Source organism: Somniosus microcephalus, chromosome 12 (assembly GCF_052327205.1).
Source record: "Somniosus microcephalus isolate GS21.2 chromosome 12, FLI_Smic_1.0, whole genome shotgun sequence".
Classification (NCBI taxonomy): domain Eukaryota; kingdom Metazoa; phylum Chordata; class Chondrichthyes; order Squaliformes; family Somniosidae; genus Somniosus; species Somniosus microcephalus.
Window position 1 is genome coordinate 55,629,846 of NC_140998.1, and position 24,312 is coordinate 55,654,157.

At 42.5% G+C, this 24,312-nt stretch overlaps 1 protein-coding gene across 1 annotated transcript in view; it reads right to left on the reverse strand.

Annotated features, from left to right (window-relative positions):
* tpp1 (tripeptidyl peptidase I) overlaps window positions 1-24,312 on the reverse strand; it is a 35,210-nt gene that overhangs the window by 7,356 nt on the left and 3,542 nt on the right. The window contains exons 4-12 of the mRNA XM_086002921.1: window positions 23,803-23,953; window positions 21,983-22,104; window positions 20,430-20,608; window positions 18,248-18,446; window positions 8,783-8,971; window positions 6,552-6,624; window positions 4,939-5,059; window positions 2,455-2,613; window positions 2,000-2,137 (exon numbers count right to left, since the gene is read on the reverse strand). Of these exons, the coding sequence (XP_085859047.1) occupies window positions 2,000-2,137; window positions 2,455-2,613; window positions 4,939-5,059; window positions 6,552-6,624; window positions 8,783-8,971; window positions 18,248-18,446; window positions 20,430-20,608; window positions 21,983-22,104; window positions 23,803-23,953 (1,331 nt within the window). The remainder of the gene's footprint in view (window positions 1-1,999; window positions 2,138-2,454; window positions 2,614-4,938; window positions 5,060-6,551; window positions 6,625-8,782; window positions 8,972-18,247; window positions 18,447-20,429; window positions 20,609-21,982; window positions 22,105-23,802; window positions 23,954-24,312) is intronic.

Here is a 24,312-nt window from a genome sequence, read left to right on the forward strand (position 1 = left end):
CTGCATGTTAACTTTTTGTGTTTAATGTACAAGGACCCCCAGATCCCTCTGTACCACATCATTTTGTAGTCTTTCTCCATTTAAATAATTTGCTTTTCTAATCTTCCTACCAAAGTGGATAATCTAACATATTCCCACATTATACTCCATCTGCCAAATTTTTGCTCAGTAACTTAACCTATCTATATCCCTTTGTAGATTCTTTGTGTCCTTTTCACAACTTGCTAACCCACCTATCTTTGTATCATCAGCAAATTTGGCTACATTACACTCGGTCCCTTCATCCAAGTCATTAATATAGATTGTAAATAGTTGAGGCCCAGCACTGATCCCTGTGGCACTCCACTAGTTACAGTTTGCCAACCTGACAGTGACCCATTTATCCCGACTCTCTGTTTTCTGTTAGTTAGCCAGTCCTCTAGCCATGCTAATATATTAACCCCAACCCCGAGCTCTTATTTTGTGCAGTAACCTTTTATGTGGCACCTTATCGAATGCCTTCTGGAAATCCAAATACACTACATCTACTGGTTCCCCTTTATCCATCCTGCACATTACATCCTCAAAGAACTCCAGCAAATTTGTCAAGTATGATTTCCCTTTCATAAAACCATGCTGACTCTCCTTGACTATTATGATTTTCTAAATGTCCTGCTACTACTTCCTTAATTGACTCCAGCATTTTCCCAACGACAGATGTTAGGCTAATTGGTCTATAGTTTCCTGCTTTCTGTCTCCCTCCTTTCTTGAATAGGGGTGTTACATTTGCAGTTTTCCAATCCTCTGGGACCTCTCCAGAATCCAGGGAATTTTGGTAGATTACAACCAATACATCCACTATCTCTCCAGCCACTTCAAGACCCTAGGATGCAGGCCATCAGGTTCAGGGGACTTAAACACCTTTAGTCCCATAAATTTGCCTAGTACTTTTTCTCTAGTGATGGTGATTGTTTTAAGTTTCCCCCTCTCTACAACCCCTTGATTATCTATTATTACTGGGATGCTTTTAGTGTCTTTACTGTGAAGACTGATACAAAATATTTGTTCAAGAGTAATATTAGGCAGGGTGTAAAAGTACAAGAGATATGGTTTAATGCCTTTTTAACCCCCTCTGACTCTTCTAATTGCAGTTTGAGCATCCTAAGTTAACGTCTGATAAAAAAGAATCTGAAGTCTGTCTTGAGCTGCTGGGGAAGCAGTTCTGCCGTTCCTCATCAAAAAGGTCACAATCAACTTTCTAGATTTATTTAAATGGCACAGACTTTCCCAGGATTGGTTGAGGAACAATCCCGGCCATAGTAAAATATGGGGGGTCAACTTTAATCTTGGGTAGGTTTGGGTCGGCTGCCCGTTTTACACCCTGCCCAATATTACTCTCCATTCACTTCAATATGTGATGGTACAACTGGCTGCTCCCCCTCAATGCAGCTCCATTCAAAGTAGCAACATTTTCAAATGATGTTACATACAGAATATTTCATGTGTGATTGCTTTGAAAGCAATTTGGATGTGCTTTTCTTTGACAAATGGAGGAAAGAGTTTTATTTATGGGCTGCCTCATTTCAGTTCCTTTTCACTTCTTGAAGTATGCTTTTAGATCCAGATCTAGACCTGTGACACCAGATGAAAAAGTCTCAAGTAAAGTGAGTTTTGGGAATCATAATCTCATCCTTAGTGGGTGTAAGTCTCAGCACAAAATTACCGACAATTTGAAAATAATGGACAACAAAAGAGGCTGTCTTGTATGGGAACTGTGCGGTAAGGAGCATTATTCTAAAATTGGGATTAAGGCATACAGTTGCTGTAGTGTAGCTGCTGATTGACCTGGAAATTACTCTGTACTGACACTGGCTCACAAACTAAACATTTGTTATTCCCTTAGCAAGGACATCCTCATCTAGCTAAAAAGAAATTCATCCATATTACATTTTAAGATTAGAAAATATCAGGCAATAAACAGATTGTGGCAATTTTGAATTGATAGCCTTGTTTAACTTACATCAAAGAATGCCCCAGATGTACCATTCTCCTGTAATTTGTAAAGCAATGGGTTTATGAAACCAAGAGCTGGAAGACCTTTTTGGAACCGGTGATCATTTATAAGGGCCAAGATACCACCAAAGACCGGAGTTGAGGCCTGCAGAGAAAACCAAAACCACATCATTTTATTAAATAAGAACAAAAATCTCAAATGCATTTAGCACATTAATTATTTACCTTTCAAGATCTTTCTCATGCTATGTTGACTGACATTTAATCATTGCTAAAGACCAAAGATATTACCATTTTGTAATCAATGGCAATGATAGTTAAACTCCAATGTGATGAGCACTGGTGCTCTGTCCTGTGGAAAACTGAATTGGATTTTTATGACCACAGTGATGGTAGGGTGATTTTAAAAAATCTCTATGGTTAAGGGGTTTTAGGTACTGTGTAAATAATGATTCAACTTACCGATGTTCCAGAAACCCAAGGAATAGGGATTAGATTGGACACAACCCAGTAGTTATCAGATAGAGCTGCTACGTCAGGATAGGCACGGCCATTAGCATTGTAGTAGGTAGCTGGGGGAAGTGATTTCATCCTTTTGAGGTAAGACTTCACAGCAGCAGCCTGTAAAATGAAATTTGATATTGCACATCTTTTACCCTAAATATAACACATCTACTTATAACAGCTCAAGAGAAACCTGGACTTTTTAAACCCATTAATATCTTGTAATGAAAAGTACATATTGGGAGAATTGATTATCACTTCCTTAGTTTCGATTCTTTTCGTAATCTACTTAATAAAATTAACTTCGACATTTTAGTCTATGGTTCAAGCCCTTGGCCTGAAGATGGTGCTGTTACTTGTGACTATACCTTAACTGGATTGTAAATAAAACATGGTCAAATGACAAGAATACGTTGAGATGTTATGAAAAAATGTAGTGTATATTGGAAGACTTCAGCATTGAATGTCTTGCTTGTTTTCTATCTTTTTCACATCCAACAGCACATTAAAACTTGTTGGCGCACCAGTGCATTGTAACAAGGAATGGAGGGATGCGGGCTTGTACTTCCCTATGTGCTGAGTTTATAATCTCGTGCTAAGCACTTCCCCCACAGGCAGAGAGTGAAAAATGGTAGGGTGACTCATCCAAAGTATGTTTCATAGCACTAGTCTGCCAGCTCAAACTTCCATTCTTCAACAGTACCTGTACTAGTACAACAGTGTGCACAGTACTGCAGTTTAGTGCTCACAGCAGTACACTGGTACATACTATATTTTTTCCTCAGTTTAGGCATATCTTCTATCCAGAAACATTGTTTAAAGAAATAATGATTGTTTTAAAGATATATTGCTCTTTTTTTATATTATCCATCATTTCAACGTCACTGACATTTCAGAGTTAAAGACACTTCAGTCTCAAAGGGGCCATAGAGTCATACGGCACAGAAGGAGGCCATTCGGCCCATCGAGTCCGTGCCGGCTCTCTGTAGAGCAATCCAGTCAGTCCCATTCCCCTGCTCTATCCCCGTAGGCCTGCAAGTTTATTTCCCTCAAGTGCCTATCCAGTCTCCCCTTGAAAACATTGAGTGTCTCCGCTTCCACCACTTCCGTCGGCAGCGAATTCCAGGTCCTCACCACTCGCTGTGTAAAAAAGTTTTTCCTCACATCCCCCCTGTATCTCTTGCCCAAAACTTTATATCTGTGTCCACTAGTCATTGTACCATCAACTAGTGGGAACAGCCTTTCCCTGTCTAGCCTATCCAAACCAGTCGTAATCTTGTACATCTCCATCTAATCACCCCTCAACCTCCTTTGCTCTAATGAAAACAAATCCAGCTTCTCCAACCTGTCCTTGTAGCTAAGATCACCCATCCCTGGAACCATTCTGGTAAATCTCCTCTGCAGCTTCTCAAGGGCCTTCACATCCTTCCTAAAGTGTGGTGACCAGAACTGGATGCAATACTCCAGTTGTGGCCTAACCAGTGCTTTATATAGATTCAGCATAACTTCTCTACTTTTGTACTCAATACCTCTATTTATGAAGCCTAAGATCCCATATGCTTTGTTAACCACTCTCTCAATATGTCCTGCCATCTTCAGGGACCTATGCACATTAACTGCCAGGTCCCTCTGTCCCTGCACATTCTTTAAAACTGTGCCATTAAGTGTATATTGTCTCTCCCTGTTTCTTCTGCCAAAATGCATCACTTTACATTTCTCTATTAAATTCCATCTGCCACTTGTCTGCTCATTCTGCTAGCCTTTCTGTCCTGTTGCAGTTGATTGGTATCATCCCCCCCCACCCCCAGTTTGGTGTCATAGGCAAATTTAGAAATTCCAATATCCAGGTCATTTATATATATCAAAAAAGGCAGTGGCCTCAGCACTGACCCCTGGGGAACACTACTGTCTACCATCCTCCAGTCTGAAAAACAGCTATTTACCACAACTTGCTGTTTTCTGCCCTTAAGCCAATTCCTTATCCAAGCTGCCACTGACCCACCTATTCCATGAGCCTCAATTTTGTTAACCAGCCTTCTATGTGGTATTTTGTCAAACGCCTTCTGAAAAGCCATGTAGACAACATCCATTGCATTCCCTTGTTGGAGATTCTACCGTACTTCATAAAACCAAGAAAAATTAGATTTAAAATTTTGTCAACTAGAACTAACTAGAGCTGCATTGGAATCATAAAACTAAGCTGTATGAAGAATAGGCCAGCTTAACCCACATCAGCATAGTCTGCAGAGCTTTGTTCTGGTACCACCAGGCAACAGTGCAGTAGATGAGACATTCAACACTACTACATTATTGAAACATGGGTCATCGTCTCATAACTATCTCAGGTGAGTCCTATGTCTGCATTGCCGAGGGATACCTGTTCATTACAAAGTCACCTTCAGTAAAACAAAAATCGATCTAGTGACCAACTAGTTTACTTAACTGATAGCTTGGCATCTTAAACACATTACTGAATCCACCACCACTGATGTAGTCCGTGACCTCAGATGTAATTTGAAAGGGATTCTTGAAAGAAGTTCCTCCCACAGTTGTGACATATGGACTGAAAGAAGTTTTATAATTGGTTACGGCTGGACATCACACACAATGATCATGTTCATTCCAATGGCATGCTTCATGATGGGCATTTTTTTCCAAAATCCATAATTTTGCTAATTTCTTTGTAACAATTAATGACCTATAACTGTATGGATATAATTTCTGTAAAATAAATTTTAAACTGTACAGTAAATGGATTAAATATGCAATAAACAAATGCATAAAAGATGGGGGCAATCTTCAACGGGCAGCCACCGGTATCTCACCTACAAATCGAGCGACCAGCAGAGGAAAAATCGGCTGGGCCTTTGACACCCAAGGCTTAACTGATTCAATTTTCAAGTAGGCCTTCACACTTGACTTCCTACCACTCTTGCTCATAACAGATGGGAGGCTGTTTAAATATGCAAATTTGGGTCCCATGTCGGTTGTAGCAGCCCGATTGCAATTTTTATGTACAAATGGGTGGAGTGTACGCCAGACATGCTAGGCCCAGTTATAACGGGCATTGAGCAGCAGTCTTTAAAGGGACTGGTATAGGCCATTCAGGAAAAGGTAATGACGAAAGGTCATTGACCTGAAACATTAACTCGGTTTCTCTATCCACTGAATACCTGCTGAGTATTTCCAACATTTTTCTGTTTTTATTACAAAGATTTCGCTCGTTCTTGTGCCCCTGTGGTCAGCAACCTCCTCCAACCCCCAAACCTTCCATCCGGATCCAGAAGATTTTTATTTAACTAAAACTGGTAAGCTGCAGTGGAGGAGCCTGTTTGGTGCCTGCAGCTCGCCGGCTGAATTCAATTGAGGCCTGAATCTGAAAATGGTTTGGGCCCCCCCTCACTGTGGCTTTGGGCGGGTGCCCTACCCACTTTGGGCGCAGGTTGAAAATTTCCCGCTATATTTCCCTCCTCTAGGTTCCTCTGTACAACACATGACATGCCAGCTCCTTCTACCAGGTCTCTGCCAATGCAGCGCTGTAACCAGCAACTAGGTGCTGCGTATGGGTCAGGGTGCAGGGTGACAACATTTTCTAATTTTGATTCCCTTGGTGTGGGAAATCAGAACCTCTTCTCAAGACTTCCCACATTGGCACGACTGAGCACTGGAGGTTGTGGACATCAATGTGGATCCCAACTCTTCACTGGAGTGCCAATATCCCACCTTTGATTGATTACCAATTCTAATTTAGCACATTAGAGTTCACAATTGGTTCTTGCAACAAAAATATTAATTAGATCAACAGGAACTCAACATTTCAAGCTTTATCCAGATTGCTAAAGAATAAATGAGTTATTGCTGGAGAACACTAATGGATTGTGAAATTATATAATGTAAATGATTTTAACAGTGTCACTTGTGATTTAGTAAGTGTTAAGATATGAAAAATGCATATTCATTAGCTAGAATATGTAAGTGTTTGATCTTGCAAAGCATGTGGTGGAATACTACATACCTACTCATTAAAAAGCTGCACAGTATATTTGAGTCATTACCTAGATGCAGGAAAGCTTGGTCTGAAGGTATTGATGTCTTTTCTAACTTCTCTGCAGCCTGCACCATCATCACCTATCACACAAGGCAAGTGAGTGTTAAACTTTAACCAGCATTACCCCTTCCATCAGTTTTAACAACTTTCGTATAATGTAAAAATCACTCGAGTATGCTGTATATTTAGAATCTAAGTAACATGCTGAAATAAAAACAGAAAATGCTGGAAATACTCAGCAGGTCAGGCAGCATCTGTGGAGAAACAGAGTTAATGTTTCAGGTTATGACCCTTCATCAGAACTGGAAAAAGTTGGAAATGGAACAGGTTTTTAAGCAAGTGCAGGGGCAGGGAAAGGGGGAAAGAACAAAAGGGAACGTCTGATAGATAGAAGGCAGGAGAGATTAAAAGACAAAAGGGATGATGGTGCAAGGCAAAAGGAGATGGTAATGGGACAAGTTAAGAAACAAAAGATGGCTCTAGATGAGGTGTAAATGGCAATGGCAGGGGCCGAGGTTATGGTCTGAAATTGTTGAACTCGATGTGGAGTCCAGAAGGCTGTAAAGTGCCTAATCAAAAGATGAGGTGCTGTTCCTCGAGTTTATGTTGAAGCTTCATTGGAACAGTGTAAGAGACCGAGGTCAGAGTGGGAGTGCAGCGGAGAATTAAAGTGACAGGTGACTGGAAGCTCGGGGTCACCCTTACGGACTGAACGGAGGTGTTCCGCAAAGTGGTCACCCAATCTGCGTTTGGTCTCCCCAATGTAGAGGAGACCTCGTCGTGAGCAGCAAATACAGTATACTAAATTGCAAGTAGTACAAGTAAATCGCTGTTTCACCTGAAAAGTGTTTGGGGCCCTGGACAGTGGGAAGGGAGGAGGTAAAAGGGCATGTGTTGCATCTCCTGCACTTGCAGTGAAAGGTGCCGGGCGAAGGGGTGTTGGGTGTGATAGAGGAGTGGACCAGGACGTCGCAGAGGGAGCGGTCCTTTCGGAATGCTGAAAGGGGTGGGGAAGATGTGTTTGGTGGTGGGATCACGCAGGAGGTGGTGGAAATGGCAGGGGATGATCCGTTGAATGTGAAGGCTGGTGGGGTGAAAGGAGAGGACAAGGGGAACCCTATTGTGGTACCGGAGGGGACATGCTGAACTTTAGCTCCCATCGCAATGCTCATCAGTTCCATGAAAATAAAAGGGCCAATTTTAACTTGGTGTGGGAATTGGTGTGCGTGTCCCGATAACGTCATCGGGAAACAACAGTGCCATTTAAATTAGGCCCCTGCTCCTCTGGGGCAGGTGGCCTTCCGGCCCCTGAATTCAGGCAAGTACAAACAGTGGGGGCGGGAACACGTTTGGAACACAGCCACCCCCCATATTGACCCCCGTTTGCACCATTCCCACCAGACGGGGTGGAATTTTAAAATTGGCCCTGAAATGTGTTTTTCCAGAACACAATCTAGAACTACATATTTATTTAAATGTACATAAAATGAGCACCAACCCACAATGCACCAGTATGTGCCAAATACTAATCCAGTTATTTAAGATATCAAGAGCCTTTATGTTCTTTTAGTAATTTTTGCTATTTTTAATTTACATTTATTAATAGAACTAGAGAAAACAGACTTAATTCTGATAGTCAATACTCAAAATTTTACTGCATCTCCTAAATAATATTTAAAGTATTGCACCAAAAAACACACATACACAAAATATACCCTGTTGGGTGGTGTAGTTAAGAAACTACTGCTGTTTGATTGTAAAAGAAGCTGATAAATATCCTTTCCATGATATGGGGCTTTAGACGAAACGCCAAGCTGATTGAAGTACAAAACACAATAAACTATTCATTACTCGAACTAAAGCAGACCATCTGACATTGATATTTTAGACTGCAATGTAGCTAGAAATTAGAAACCAATTATCCTTTAATTTCAAACTTGTAGTGCTAAATAATCAAAAATAAACAAGTTTCAAGAGTTCTTATCTGCATATTTAACTATACTAGATGTGTACAAATATGTAGAAGACGTGCAGCTTGCTATTTTTCAGTACTCACGGGGCCCAATAAACATTTCACAATTACCCAACAACCACAGTAGTTGGAAGTGGTTAGATTGTGACGAATCTATGGAAAATGCACTCAATTCCAAATATATCATATGATGACTGGTTTAAAAACAAAGAAAAAAATCTTGCTTTAAAAGCGATTTGTCATCAGATTCAAAGAAAAATATTTACCAGAAGCAAACAGTATTGTGAGCCCACGGGTGCCAGCCTTCATTAACTCGTTGTTGATTCGCTTCAAATATGCCACAGACAGACTGTCCTCATCATCTCCATAACTGATGGAGTGGACCCATGGAATAGATGACATATTGCTCAATAAAATCATCCACGCCAGAAAGGGTTCCTGGGATCCATGTCTTCCTGTAAGGGTCAAATTACCGTACATATCAACAACAGTTAACTATTTGCCTGCAATTATTCTGACAATCTGTAAACATTTGAAGGATTAAAGTATTACAAAATTGTTCAGTTAGAGTAGGGTGAATTTAAGATAACCAAGAACAGTAAATAATGTAATGCGGAAGCTACTTATATGAACACACTGAAAAGCCCAACAGGACACTCCTGACTTAATCAGTTCTGCTCAGCAAACTAGCTACATTGGCCCAGAAATTCGGGTCTCCATGGGTGAGTACGCACGGGGTACTCACCCGTAGGCCGAATGGAAGTGCCGGTTTTCTGCATGCACTGCGCATGCGCGGGAAACCGGCACTTCCGAACGAAGAGGTTCAGAGGTCGAACGCGCGCACAGGAGAGGCTGTGCGTGCGCTTTGAACTTACGTTTTTTTTGCAGGTTTTCCCAGGATTGTAAGCCTGCAGGATTTAGAAATGTAAAAAGCAGGCGTAAGGCCTGCTGTTTACAAGGTAAGTGGTCAATTAATTAAAATTAAAACATTTTTTCCACAGGTTTATTATTTTTAAATACTTTAAAGCAAGGTAAGTTTATTTTTAGCCCCGTTAGAATATAAAATTATTTTTTTCAAAAATTTAAATTATTGTTTAAAATAGTTATTTCATGTAATTTATAGTTTATTTAAAAAGTGTGATTTAAAAAAAAAAAATATTTGAAGGTTTACTGCTATTTTGGGGCCGTAGTATTTATAAGTCTCGACAGGTCTTCCTGGCAATACTTATAAATGGGCTTTTCCCTCCTCCGATTGGCTGCCCATGGCTCACGTGATTCCAGGGGACACATCGCACTAACTGCGCCCCTGGGATACGCAAGCACTGTGCGCCGGCAGCTGGGCCAGGCCCCGGATCGGAATTCCACGGGGCCCTACAGCTCAACTACCGGCGCGCAAGGTAAGTGCAGGTCAGGGGCTTACACCCGCGGGAAGCCCCCGACCCGAATTTCTGGGCCAATGCAGGACTTGGGTCCACCATTGGGCTGAGCTGTTTGCAAGTGCACAGAAGTGTGGAGTGCTGCCGCAGAGATCATTGCTTCCCACTAGAACTCAGCTAAAGTGTCATCACAGAAACTTCCTCGCCACAGAAGAGGAAGAAGAGCATGGGGCTGAACACGTCAGCATTAAGGGAGGTTAAATCACTAACACAACCGGAGGTTAATGTGGGATAATGTTAGAGTAAATGGAAAGGAGGGGGAGGAATTTCTGAAATGTGTTCAGGCGAACTTCCTTGACCAATATGTTCTTGGCCCAACTAGGAAGGAGGCATTGCTGGATCTGGTGCTGGGGAATGAGGTGGGCCAGGTCGACCAAGTGTCTGTGGGAGAACACTTGGGTATGAGTCATCATCGTATCATAAGATTTTGATTAGCAATGGAGAGGAGCAAGGAACAATCTAAAGTAGAACTTCTAAATTGGAATAGGGCTAACTTCAATGGCATGAGAGGGGATCTAGCCAGGGTAAAATGGAACCAAAGACTGACAGGAAAAACTGTAACGGAACAATGGGTGATCTTTAAGGAGGAGATGTTCCAAGTACAGGCTAGGTACATTCCAATAAGAGGGAAGGGTAAGGGAACCAAAGCAAGGGCCCCTTGGATGACGAGGGAGATAGAGAATATGATGCATGTCAGGTGAATTCTTCAAGTGAGAACCAGACCAAATACAACAAGTTGAGAGGGGAGGTGAAGAGGAAAATAAGACTGGCAAAGAGAGAATATGAGAATAGAATGGCAGTTAACATAAAAGGGAACCCAAAAATCTTCTACTGGCATGTAAATAGTAAGCGGGTAGTAAGAGGCAGGATGGAGCCTATTAGGGACAAATAAGGTGATATATGCTTAGAGGCGTAGGGCAAGGCTAGAATACTGAATGAGTACTTTGTATTGGTGTTTACTAAGGAAGAGGATGCTGACAAAATATCAGTAGAAGTGAAAAAGGTAGAGGTAATGGATGGTGTGAGAATTGATAGGCAGGATGTGCTGGAAAGGCTAGATATGCTTAGGGAGTGGATATTTCACCTGGTCTGGATGGCTTGCATTCCAGGTTGCTAAGGGAAGTGGGAGTGGAGTTGGCAGAAGGCTTTGCCATAATCTTCCAATTTTCCCCAGATGCGGGGGAGGTGCCAGAGGATTGGAAGGTGGCAAATGTGACACCCTTGTTCAAGAAGGGTGTAAGGACAATCCTAATAACTACAGGCCGGTTAGTTTAACATCAGTGGTAGGTAAGGTTTGAGAAACAATAATCAGGGAAAAAATGAACAGGCACTCGGAGAGGTTTAAGTTAATTAAGGAGAGCCAACACGGATTTGTAAAAGGCAGATCGTGTTTGACTAATCTAATTGAATTTTTTGATGAAGTAACAAAGAAGGTTGCTGAAGGGAATGCAGTGGATGTTGTCTATATGGATTTTAAGAAAGTGTTTGACAAAGTACCACATAAAAAGGCTGGTTAACAAAATTGAGGCTCATGGAATCAGGAGGGTCAGTGTCAGCATGGATAAGAATTGGCTTAAGGACAGAAAACAGCAAGTTGTGGTAAATGGTTGTTTTTCAGACTGGAGGATGGTAGACAGTGGTGTTCCCCAAGGGTCGGTGCTAGGACCACTGTTTTTTTTTTATATACAGTAATCCCTCCCCAACCGCGGGGGATACGTCCCTGAAAACCCCCGTGGTTGGTAAAACCGCGCTTGGCAAATATAAGACCCTATGGGAAAAATGGGGTATGGGGGAACGCGGCCGCATTAACACTCGTCAGAGCCGATGCAAGTTGCTTGTTCGTTTAATAAACACAAATAAAATACACAATAACCTAACAAAAACAATAAATGTTCAAATAACACAATAAAAAAGATCAACTGGGCGGTTTCAAAGAATTCTGCGATGGATGAGGACTGATTTTTTTCTAAATATCTTTCTGGACCTGCTTGTATGGTCTCATTAAATCCTCCAAACCTCGCTTGAATTTTAAACTACGCTCCAAGAATGGGTCAATCTCCATAAAGAGGTTCAAGAGATTATTGGCAAGGAGCATTGCCTTGCTCAGGTTGGCACTTGTTATCTTCGACTTCTCCACCATATCTTCGTCCTCTGCCTCACTAGAATGCTGTATCAGCTCATCAAGGTCCTCCTCCGTCAACTACTCGCCGTGCAACTCAAGGAGCTCCTCGAAGTCATCGGGCTCTATGTTGGCCAGTCCCTCGCCTCCCAAACGTCGCGCAACCTTCATAATGCGATCAACTTCATCGTCAAATGTAGGGAAGCCTCGGAAGTCATTCACTGCCTCCTTCCAAAGTTTACCCCAGCAGGCGTTGATTGTCGTCCTCTTCAGTTCATCCATCGATTCTTTTATGTTAGTGATGCAGTCAGCGATGGTGTAATCCTTCCAACAAGTTTTCACCGTCAGTGTTGCGTCATCCTCCATAACCTCCATCATGCGGTCAAAGCTGCGTCGTATGTAGTATGCCTTGAAGGTGGCTATCACACCTTGGTCCATGGGTTGAAGGAGTGAAGTCGTGTTGGGAGGCAGGAAGACGACTTCAATATTAGGGTGGGCGAATTGGAGTGTCGGCGGGTGGCATTGTCGAGGATGAGTAGGACCTTGAAGGCCAGATTTTATCTTGCAAGGTACCGCTCCACGTCATGCACAAAACAGCTATGGAACCAGTCCATGAAGACTGCAGCAGTAACCCACGCCTTGCAGTTAGAACGCCAAAAGACAGGGAGATAGTTTTTGTTTTTGCCCTTCAGAGCGCAGGGATTCAGAGAGCGGTAGAGCAGCATCGGCTTCACTAAACAGTCTCCCTCGGCGTTAGCACAAAGAAGAAGGGTCACCCTATCCTTAGCCACCTTGAATCCCAAAGCATGCTTCTCAGCCTTCGCGATGAAAGTTCGGGAAGGCATCCGCTTCCAGAAGAGACCAGTCTCATCCGCATTAAATACCTGCTCCGGCAGGTAACCCTTCTCGGCGATCAACTTCTTCAGCTCCTCTGGGAATTTGGCAGCGGCCTCGTGATCGGCTGAGGCCGATTCCCCCACAACCTTGAGGTTAGTCAAGGTGAACCTCTTCTTAAAATTTTCCAACCAGCCCTTACTCGCTTGAAACTTTGTCATCTACACTTTCCCCGGCAGCCACAATAAGATGAGTACCCATGCGGAATTAACATTCACTTTTTTCTGGTTCTGGTCTTCCAACCAGATATTAAGTGTCTTCTCCATTTTTTCAAGCTTATGGTCCCGTGGCATAAACGACACTTTAGCACTTTTTGAAGAGCCACCCGCAATACTAGCCCTTATTGACACCTCACCTTATTTTATGGTTCTAATGGTGGACTCGTTAACCCCCATTAGTCATCCAACCGACGCTGTACTTTCACCACGGGCAAGTCTATTAATGACATCGAATTTCCTATCCAAGGTTAGTACATTCCTTGCCCTTTTCGCTACTGTTTCACCTTTACCACTGAGATTACGCTTGGGGGCCATGATTAAGGGCTAAACGTTCACACACACACGGTACAGGTACAGTATACCCACGAGTGGAGCGAGACCATGCCTAGTAGTAATTATGCCGAAAAGAACGGCGCGGATGAATGCAGTCTCGTGTTTGGAAGCGCGACCGGTGAAACTTGAAAATTAAAAAGCACGTATACGCAAAATTCACTGCCGCGGTTGGCAAAAGTTGTCGCAGAGAGGAAACCGTGTATACGTGAAATCCGCATCCGCAAATGACCTGGCTTTTGGAATACAGAGTAAAATTTCAAAATTTGCCGATGATACCAAACTTGAAGGTGTGGCAAACAGTGAGGATGATACCAATCGACTGCAACAGGACATAGATAGGCTAGCAGAATGGGCAGACAAGTAGCAGATGGAATTTAATACAGAGAAGTGTGAGGTGATGCATTTTGGCAGAAGGGAGAGGTAATATAGACTTAATGGCACAGTTCTAAGGAGTGTGCAAGGACAGAGGGACCTGGGGGTTCATGTGCATAGATCTTTGAAGGTGGCAGGACATATTGAGAGAGTAGTTAGCAAAGCATTTGGGATCTTGGGCTTCATAAATAGAGGTATTGAGTACTAAAGCAGGGAATTTATGCTGAACCTTTATAAAGCGCTGGTTATGCCACAACTAGAGTATTGCGTCCAGTTCTGGTCACCACACTTTAGGAAGATGTGAAGGTCCTCGAGAGGGTGCAGAGGAGATTTACCAGAATGGTTCCAGGGATAAGGGATTTTAGCTACAAGGTTAGGTTGGAGAAGCTGGGGTTGTTCTCCTTGGAGCAAAGGAGGTTGAGGGGAGATTTGATAGAGGTGTATAAGATTATAACGGGTTTGGGTTAGGTAGACAGAGAGCGGCTGTTCCCATTAGCTGATGGTACAACGACTAGAGGACACAGATTCAAGGTTGTGGGCAAGAGATACAGGGGGATGTGAGGAAGATTTTTTTTACGCAGCAAGTGGCAATGACCTAGAATTCGCTGCCGACGAGGGTGGTGGAAGCAGAGATGATCAATGATTTCAAAAGGAAATTGGATGGGCACTGGTGGGAAATAAACTTGCATGGTTACAGGGATAGAGCGGGGGAATAGGACGGACTGGATTGCTCTACAGAGAGCCAGCATGGACTCGATGGGCTAAATGGCCTCCTTCTGTGCCATAATGACTCTATGGCATTGAACCTGTGCAAACACCCCCCCAAAATGATGACATTTATGACACCTGCCAAGGTTTTTCAGGTCTTTTAGTTACAATGTCAATACAGGATGAGCACGAGAAGGGATACAAAACCACTCTGAAGCACGTATGGGTAGGGAAGATGTACATTGTACAAACTGTTACAAATGTCAGAATCCCTACCTAACTCAGGACATTGCGTATCCCTATCAGCACCCCAGCTCCTCCAACTCATTATTGACAGCACGGTGTCAACCAGTCACTCTGGTAAAATTCACTGTTTGGCTGTAAGTCCTGCTGGCTGTTCGTCCCGCCCCGCCTCCAATTCATTGGCTGACACAGTGGTGCCAATAGTCACTCCAATCTTGGGTCTGCTTCAAACGCTTATCTATTCTTCCTATAAGAGATGCAATGGTCTCTGCCTCAACTACTCCCTGTGGCAAAGCACTGAATTATCTAACAATGACATTAAAAAAAAAAACTCTCCTCTTAGGGAAGTTATTGTAATATGTATTGGTAGGGTTGCGAAGGGGTGGAAATTTTCCACGGGAAGTTTAGCTTGGGAATTTTGCCCAAAAAAGCACTTGCTAGCATAATATTTTTTTGTTGTTTTTCTTTGTATTTCTTTCATTTTTTTCCCCCACAGGTCCTCTCTTAAAATTGCTAACAGAGATGGAATCTTAATTATTAAGGAATTTCTTAATCAATGTATGTTTATTTTCTTACTTGGCTTGTTTTAATAATTACAAGTTTTGTGTGTGACTGTGAACAAATGTGTCCTGATTGGTTGGATGAGTGGATGAGCGATTAGCTCCCTCTATTGGTGATGTAGCGTTGTGCGTGCACAGGTCATGCTTCCATCACATGGAGCATCAGGAAAAATGTACTCACCCTGTTGCAATCGTGCTGATCGACCGCAGTTCGACACAGAGACGAATGCCCTTTATTTCTCTGCATAGAACAATGCCACGTTTACCGTCGGATGTGTGGAAGCATTTTACCCCAGGCATTAAAGATGGAAAGACTGTGTACATGTGCAAACACTGTACAAAGCCATATGTAAAGAATGCCACAAAGATGCAGCAGCATTTATCCAAATGCAACAACTTCACTCAAAGCTCACAGCAGTCAGCCCAGAGTTCCTCTGCTTCCATTCAAGAAGATGATGGTTCACATTCAGCATCAGGCTCCTTATCATCAGCAACTCCTGGCCCACTTGGAAGGTTCTTTGATACAATGGATAACCATAGCCAGACGAATGCAGATGAGTGCCTTGCTCGAGCTGTATATGCGACAGGCTCACCCTTCATGCTCACAGCCAATGTGTACTGGAAGAGATTTTTCAATGTTATTCGCCCTGCATACTGTCCTCCCACCAGACATGCTTTGTCTACTTATTTGCTGGAGGCTGAGTATAACAGAGTCCAAGGAAAGCTCAAAGAAATGATAGAGATGGCAGATTGTGTTGCAGTTATCTCAGATGGGTGGTCAAATGTACGAGGGGAGGGCATCATAAACTACATTGTCTCCATTCCTCTCCCAGTGTTCAAGAGCACAGACATGAAGGACAACAGACACACAGGCACATACATTGCTGATGAGCTGAAAGCGGTCATCAACGATCTTGGATCACAAAAGGTCTTTGCAGTAGTTACTGACAATGCTGCGAATATGAAGGCTGCTTGGGCTCAAGTGGAGGAGGCCTACCCTCATATTACATCTATTGGGTGCACAACTCATGGGCTCAACCTGCTCCTCAAGGACATCATGGGTTTGAGAACCATGAAAACACTGTACAAGAGAGCCAAGCAAGTTGTTAAGTATGTCAGGGGAAAACAGGTAGTTGCAGCAACCTACAACTCCAAGCAAACGACAAAGAACAAGAACACCACACTGAAGCTGCCCAGCAACACTAGATGGAGTGGCGTTGTCATAATGTACAACAGCCTTCTGGAGGGTAAGGAGTCGCTGCAAGAAATGGCAATATCCCAGTCTGGGGATATGGAAACCACCATCAAGAAAATACTGCTGGATGATGTGTTTTGGAAGAGAGTCTTAAACTACTCTCACCAGTAGCATCTGCAATTGCTCAGATTGAAGATGATGCTGTCTTGTCAGATGTTCTCAGGCTTTTTGCTGATTTAAAAGAACAAATCAGCATTGCCCTACCTACATCCCTGCTGCTCAAAGCAGAGGAGAAGGCAATTGTTCAATTCATACAGACACGTCAAGAATTTTGTGTCAAGCCGATTCATGCTGCAGCATACATGCTGGACCCAAAGCATGTTGGCAGACCAATACTTTCTGGAGAACAGATCAACAGCGCTTAGTGTGATTTCTACCCTCTCACGCCACCTCAATCTGGACGTGGGCAAAGTTCTCTACCAAGCAAGGTCTTTGGAATGGGGACGGGATAAGGGAATCATGCAAGCATATCAGTGCACATACCTGGTGGAAGGGACTTTGTGCATCTGAGGTCCTGTCAACCATTGCATCGGTGATACTCCAAATCCCACCTTCATCAGCGGCCTCTGAACGAAACTGGTCACTTTTTGGGAATACGCATACAAAGGTGCGCAACAGGCTGACTAACAAGAGAGTGGAGAAACTGGTGGCTATCTGGGCGAATCTACAGCTTATTGAGCCAGATACAGAAGTGTCCACCACACAGCTAGACAGTGACACAGAGGAGGAAATGGACACGTCAGAGCCAGAGTCAGATAATCAGGAGGAGCAATGATGAGTAGAAGACTCATGAGTAGAAGACTCAAAAGGGACAAAATAAGGACAAATTACAGGCTAAATAAGCTGACGCTCTTTTTGTTTTATTTTAGATGGGTCTTTTTTGTGGAGGTTCAATAAAGTTCAAAATTATAAGCTAAATAAAGTTTTGAAAAGCCTGTTTTTATTTGTATGGAACAGTATGTCTATTTTGATGACAAAGATAATAAGGGTCAGAGACAAAAACCATCAGTGTGCAAAAAAACTCAAAATTCCCATAAATTCCCATGGAAAGTTTCCTCTTTTAAAAATTCCTGGAATTTTGCAACCCTATGTATAGGACAATTTGTCCAGCAAGTATCCCTTCCAGAAATTCATGGGGACTTATAATATCTTCTTTTCAAGGATTTATATTCTTATAAGTGGTCTATAATAAAGGGATAAGGGTCAAACATATTCTAAGAAGATTTGTTATATTGGAATTTGGCTGCTTTGGAAGTTTACTATCAAATTCATAATTACATATTTAACCAAAATTTTTCAAAGGAATATTATTTCTGTACAGCTAGACCTTTACATCGTGCTCAGTAATTACTAAACAGACTTATAACAAATAAATGTGAACTTTATATCACTAATGCCTTGTGACTAACTGTGGGCTAAATCAATGTCACAAGCTGTACAAAAGCAGAAGTATCTTGAGGTTATATTACACATACTTGGCTGAATAAGCAGTGAAAGACAAATGCCTCAAGGAGGGCACACTATAGTACAGTATGACTAACCTGTCACACTAGTAAACAGAAACAAATACCTAGAAATTCAATAAAAGCTTACCTGCATTACTGAAGACCCAGGTAGTTATGTTTGCACCAGTACTCATAATGTACTCCACATCCAGGCTGGCTTCCAAGCCTGCCTTTATACCTCCTTGGGATCCAATCACATTATCTACTTTAGTGTGGTGCACAAAGCTGCTACCAAATAATTGCATGAACTCTGCGAGGTCCATCTGGTGGAAATACTGCTCCAGGAACTGAAGGATAAAACAGTTAAGATCGAATTAATTTGCAGAAATATACTACAGATCAACTGAACTGAATTCTATCATTTTTATTACAGCCCACCATCATTTCACCTTAACAAAAATGCATGAAGTCTGATAAAGCAAACATTTGAACTTCAACCTTCAGATTAAACAAAAAATTAAGGAAATAAATGTATAAAATGACCACTGTTATAATTCATTAGGTTATTCATGAGCATGTCTATCCTGTTCAATGCTCACCAATTTGTTCAGGAACTATTTGGCTTCAGGATCCTCTGTGGCCTTGCTCCACCCTCTCTGGGGAATCTCAAGCCCTGTGTTCCAGCTCACATCTTCCATTCCTCTGACTCTGATCTTTCAACCCTTGCTCTCTGAATTCTTTTCTAAAACCATGCTAACTCTCTCCTCACCGTCAACGGCCTCCCACAATTCTATCTCTTTAACCACGTCTTTGGTCTCTTCCCCCCCCCCCCCCAAATTCCTTCGCTTTCTATTCAGTGTCCGCCTCTCCCCTTTTGAATACTGTAATATTTCCCAAAGACACTGTTGTTTGAGGCTCAATAGTGGTCGGTTTCCTCTCAAGACACGTTCTGCATATTTCTAGGTGCAAAATACTGCTTTAACTAATAGATAATAGGGAGGTTAAGAAGAAGGGTTCTCAACTGGGGGTCCGCGAGAAGATTTTAAGGGGTCCGTCAAAAATAACCAGACTCTACACAACATCCTGCCCCTCACACACTCCAATTGATTGGAGGACCCGCTCGGGCCTCCAGACCCTCTTCCTATTGGTTTGGAACTCATGTCAATTACCCAGGTAGTGTGAGCTGAGCATGCACGGGCAGTGCTGGCTGGTGGAGACACAGCAGGTAAGAGGTCTGGAGGGAGCGGGTTAATAAACCCTGGTGGGGACTGATTCCCGGGTTTGTCCCAGCCAGAAAGCACCAAACTCTGGGAACAACTGCAAGTGCTGGGAACTCTCAGGTAACATCTGTAAATGATGGAGAAATGGTGACGGGTCAGGGAGCGTCTGTAAATGAAGATGAAAAGGCGACAAGTCAGGGAGCATCTGTAAATGAAGGAGAAACAGTGACTGGTCAGGTAGCGCCTGTAAATGGGAGCTGGTGACTGGTCAGGGAGCGTCTGTAAATGAAGGAGAAACGGTGACTGGTCAGGGAGTGTCTGTAAATGAAGGGAGCTGGTGACTGGTCAGGGCAAGCTGCCCATACCTTCCAGAGTGCCTCTCCTAGCCTTGGTATCCCCAACTCTAAATCTAACATCCTAACTGTAACCCTGACCCATAACGGTAAAATCATAACCCGAAACACAAACGTAATCCCCAACCCCTAACTGTAACACCCTAATCATAGTCCTAACGTTTATCACTAATTCCTAAAGTTTATATATTACATTGTGTAAGTTTTCAGATCCCTCCATGGCCTCGCCCCTCCTTATTATTGTAATCTCCTCCAGCCCTACAACCCTCAGAGATATCTGCGCTCCTCCTATTCCGGCCTCTTGAGCATCCTCGATTTTAATCGTTCCACCACTGGTGGCCGTGCCTTCAGCTGCCAAGGTCGAAAGCTCTGGAATTCCCTCTCTAAACCTCACTACCTCTCTTTCCTCCTTCAAGACACTCCTTTAAACCTACCCCTTTGTCCAAGCTTTTGGTCATCTGCCCTAATATCTCCTCATGTGGCTCGGTGTCAAATTTTGTTTGATAACGCTCCTGTGAAGGGACATTTTACTACGTTAAAAGGTGCTATAACAACAACTTATTGTATAGTGCCTTTAACGTAATAAAACATTATAAAATATATAAATACAAGTTGTTTTGTGTTACAGGGGGTCTGTGGAATTTTCATAACATGGAGGGAGGTTACAGAAGCAAAATGGTTGAGAACCCCTGGTGTAGAGGATTATACTGAAGTGCAACTTACCAATAGGTTTAATATGATTTGATTAACATCATACCTGTGCCACTGCTTGACTGTTATTCTCATGAGACCCAATATCACTTGTAGTGAGGTTGTATCGTTTTCTCACAACAGCAGGTGTCACTCCCCAGTGAAAGTCTGCTTCTGTATACTGGCTAGCTTTCCACGCCTTGCTGATCACTGTCTTTTGTGAAGGGAATCGGTGCACACCTCCAACTACGATAAATATATATATATATTATAAAACACGCAAATATATAATTTACCCTCAGGAAAGCAGTATTTTCCACTAACACCTTCATTCCATAACTTGAGATGATTTACTGTGTTAAAAGTGCTATATAAATGCAAGTTGCAGTCACTGAAATAGACCTGCTGTAAAGAGTGAAAGTGAACTTAGTATTTAACAGCCAAAAAAAATACCTAGGAAAGGATGGGCTGTTGTTGTAGACTAGTGCACGAGAGCACCAGTGTCTTGCATCAAAGCAAGGTAGGTGCTAAGTAGAGGCCGAGTGAGGAAACAGTGCACAGAGTTGCACTGCGCTGCTCTGGCATACCTCGTAGTGGCCATTTCAGAGGCAGATTATTGAAGAATTGCATATAGCAGGTGTGCCACACCATTACTGGAGACCTTGGAGCAGGTCACCCACTGCATGGAGATGGGCAAGCGTGGAAGATACAAATTTAAAAAGGAGCTGTAGAAAGTACATTTAAAAACGAACTTAGATTGATGATGGAAATCTGAAGTCAGATTAAAGAGATGAGAAGGAATAACCAAATTATTGTTCTGGGAGATTTTAATTATCCCCTTATCGATTGGGACAGAGAGTAATAAAACGGAGAAAAGAGAATGGAATTCCTAAAATATGCACAAGAGTCCTTCCTCAAGCAGTCTGTCAGCTGGCCTGCAAAGGCAGAGGTGCTGCTAGATCTGATTAGGAGTAATGAAAAAAAGATAGATGAGCTAAAGGTGGGTGAGGAGTAACCACAATATGATAAGATTTAAGATGCAACTAGAAAGGGAAAAAGTTAGGACAAAAACTAGAAACACCAGATTGGATTAGGTTAGTACTTAGAAAGATTTCGAATGAGAAATTGGCACTCACGAGATAGCAAAGGTGCAGGATAAGGATATTCAATTATAAAAGGAAACTACTGGTAGTTTTAGGATGCTACGGATTGTCAATTTATAGAAGATGATCAAAAGATGGCAGAGGTATTTAATAAGTACTTCGCATCGGTTTTTATCAAAGAGAAGGATACTGGATAAGAGATGAAGCTGAAGTATGAGGGAGAGATGAGCGACATTGTGAATGGATAAAAGGAAAATTTTAGATAAGTTTTAGCTGGTATCCCTTAGGAAGAGGATGAGTATTCCACATCTTGAAACAAAAACGTTACTTATGTGGATTTCTCAGTAGCTTGGTTTGGAGACTCTTAAACACTTGTATCAGACAGCCGACTGACTAAAACAAAATGTTTGACTGACTAAAACAATTAACCGGTCAGAGAAAGGATAGAACGCCATGTATCTAAATCCTAACATTAATTGACATCACTATCCAAGGTGGTATTGTTTTAAAAGCTCACCAAAATCAACATGTTCAGCCACTTCTTCAGGGATTTCGTACTTAACCAGAGATCGTATCAGGGTCTGATGGCCATTTGTGTAACGATTAAACTTTGATCCAGACAAAAGCTTTTCAGCAGTGCTGAAATACAGGTTGAAATACAGAATAATTCCATGACTTCATTCAGTAACAGTCCCTGAACTGTAAAGCCAAACTTTTCTTGAGTTCAATACCAGCAAAACCAAAGTCATACCTTTCGGTTCCTGTCAGCACCCATGTGGTTCTGGTTCTGGGTTCATCAACTTCCCTAGCTGCCTACTCAACTGACTCTGGATTACAGGTTACTCCCAACTCGCTCCTCGAGGACTGTACTTTCAGTCACTCCGCTCTTAATCGTTGGAACACACTCCCAAAAACACTTTGTCCTGCTATCTCTTGCCCTTCCTTCAACCCCATTAAAAACCTACTATCTGTGGACTATCCTCTTTAGCCTTTTATACCTCCTGCTCATCATCCTCTTTTCCCCCTTGTAAGTGCTCAAAGATGTCAATTTATTTATGGGGTTGCTATAAAAATGGTTCATTATGCAGTTTTGTTAGCAATTGAGCTTGAAATATCATGGGAATTCCGACAAGAGACTGACAGGACTCCCAAAGAAATGCCAGTGACCGGTTATGCCAGGTTTGTGCTGTTTCTGGGATTTTCCTCAGTGCCTTGTAAAGGACAAACAGAAGTTCTGCCCTTTACAAGGCAAATGAGGGGCTGGGACTCCCTAAGCCAGGAATTCCCTTTCTTGCTCCTCAGTCAGGACCTTCAGTTTGTGTGGCAGCCGGTATTGCTGAGCGAGTGGAGGCAGACTGACCTCCACAATGGTGTCTATGGGCCCCACCAATGAGGTCCAGACCTGGAAAACAATCTGGGCCCCCAACTAATTATTTATTTTAAAATGAAGCCAGATTGAACTCGAATACAAAAGCAAAATACTGCGGATGCTGGAAGTCTGAAATAAAAACAGAAAATGCTGGAAATACTCAGCAGGTCAGGCAGCAGCTGTGGGGAGAGAAACAGAGTTAACGTTTCAGGTCGATGACCCTTCGTCAGAACTGGGCTGATGAAAGGTCATCGACCTGAAACGTTAACTCTGTTTCTCTCTCCACAGATGCTGCCTGACCTGCTGAGTATTTCCAGCATTTTCTGTTTTTATTCCAGGTTGAACTCGTTGCTCAGCGGGCCAAAGGGACAATTGCTGGGGTCAGGTAGGGGACCTGGATAACCCTTCCTCCCATCCAAGGTACATAGTCAGAATTGCCTTTAGCCAGGGGCAGGTGGGTATGAGTTACAACCAATGTGGTGCTTGCACCTGCCTGCACCAAGCTAATTCGACTCCGTTCCACTGACCCCACAAACACTGGCTGGAGGGCACGATTCGGTGCAATCCTGGTGTAACTGCTAGGATCATGACCCGAGGAATTTTGAAGCCACTGCATCGAATGAGGGATAATCCTTTATCAATTTTGGCTTTTCCATTTTTGGAAGGAAAGCCAACCTATGAGATGCACATGAGCAGATCGGGTGGAATAAACTCTAACTTTTGTAGCACTGGAGACTGGAGCTTACTGAGCTGTGCCGATGAATGCAGTTTTAAACTTTTTTAAATGTTCCTGAATCTTTATAAAGTTCTTTGTTCTAACATACATTGTCCCTAGCTCTCAAATTAATGCAGAACCCTTAACATACATCCTCCTTATAACACCTTGGTATGGCTCCCATAAACATTGTTATGGAATTATGCCTAAAAAAACAAGTAATAAACAGTCCACAGCACAGATTTTTTTTTACCTGGCAAACATGAAGCATTTCAAGAAATCTAAGGTCTGGACTGTGGAGCAGTTTCGTACACCATGATTTCTCAGCCATGTCCACACAGTTTTCAGAGTCTCTTCTGAAGGCCGAATCAGATTGGATAACTGATCCAAGGAGAGGTATTTACCTGCAGAATAGTAAGACAGTGACTCAGTTTATAGAACTCAACTAAATATTTCTCAAAAGGTCAGCCAAAGGTGCAGTGATTTTCACTAAATAAAAACCTGCCTAAATAATTTTTAAAATCAGTCACAGAACTAAAACCAAGTCAGAATCAGTCAATCAATAAGTCACGTTTGAGATTCTTCTGAGGGAGTTATGCTCATCTTTGTCAGGTAGTGTGCAATCGTCAAATATTACAAATATAACAAAAAACTGCAAATGCTGGAAATCTGAAATACAAACAAACAAATGCTGGAAATATACAGGTTTTGGGAAGCCATTCGGCCCATCTTAATTCATTAATCCAGAGAGATCTTATCATCT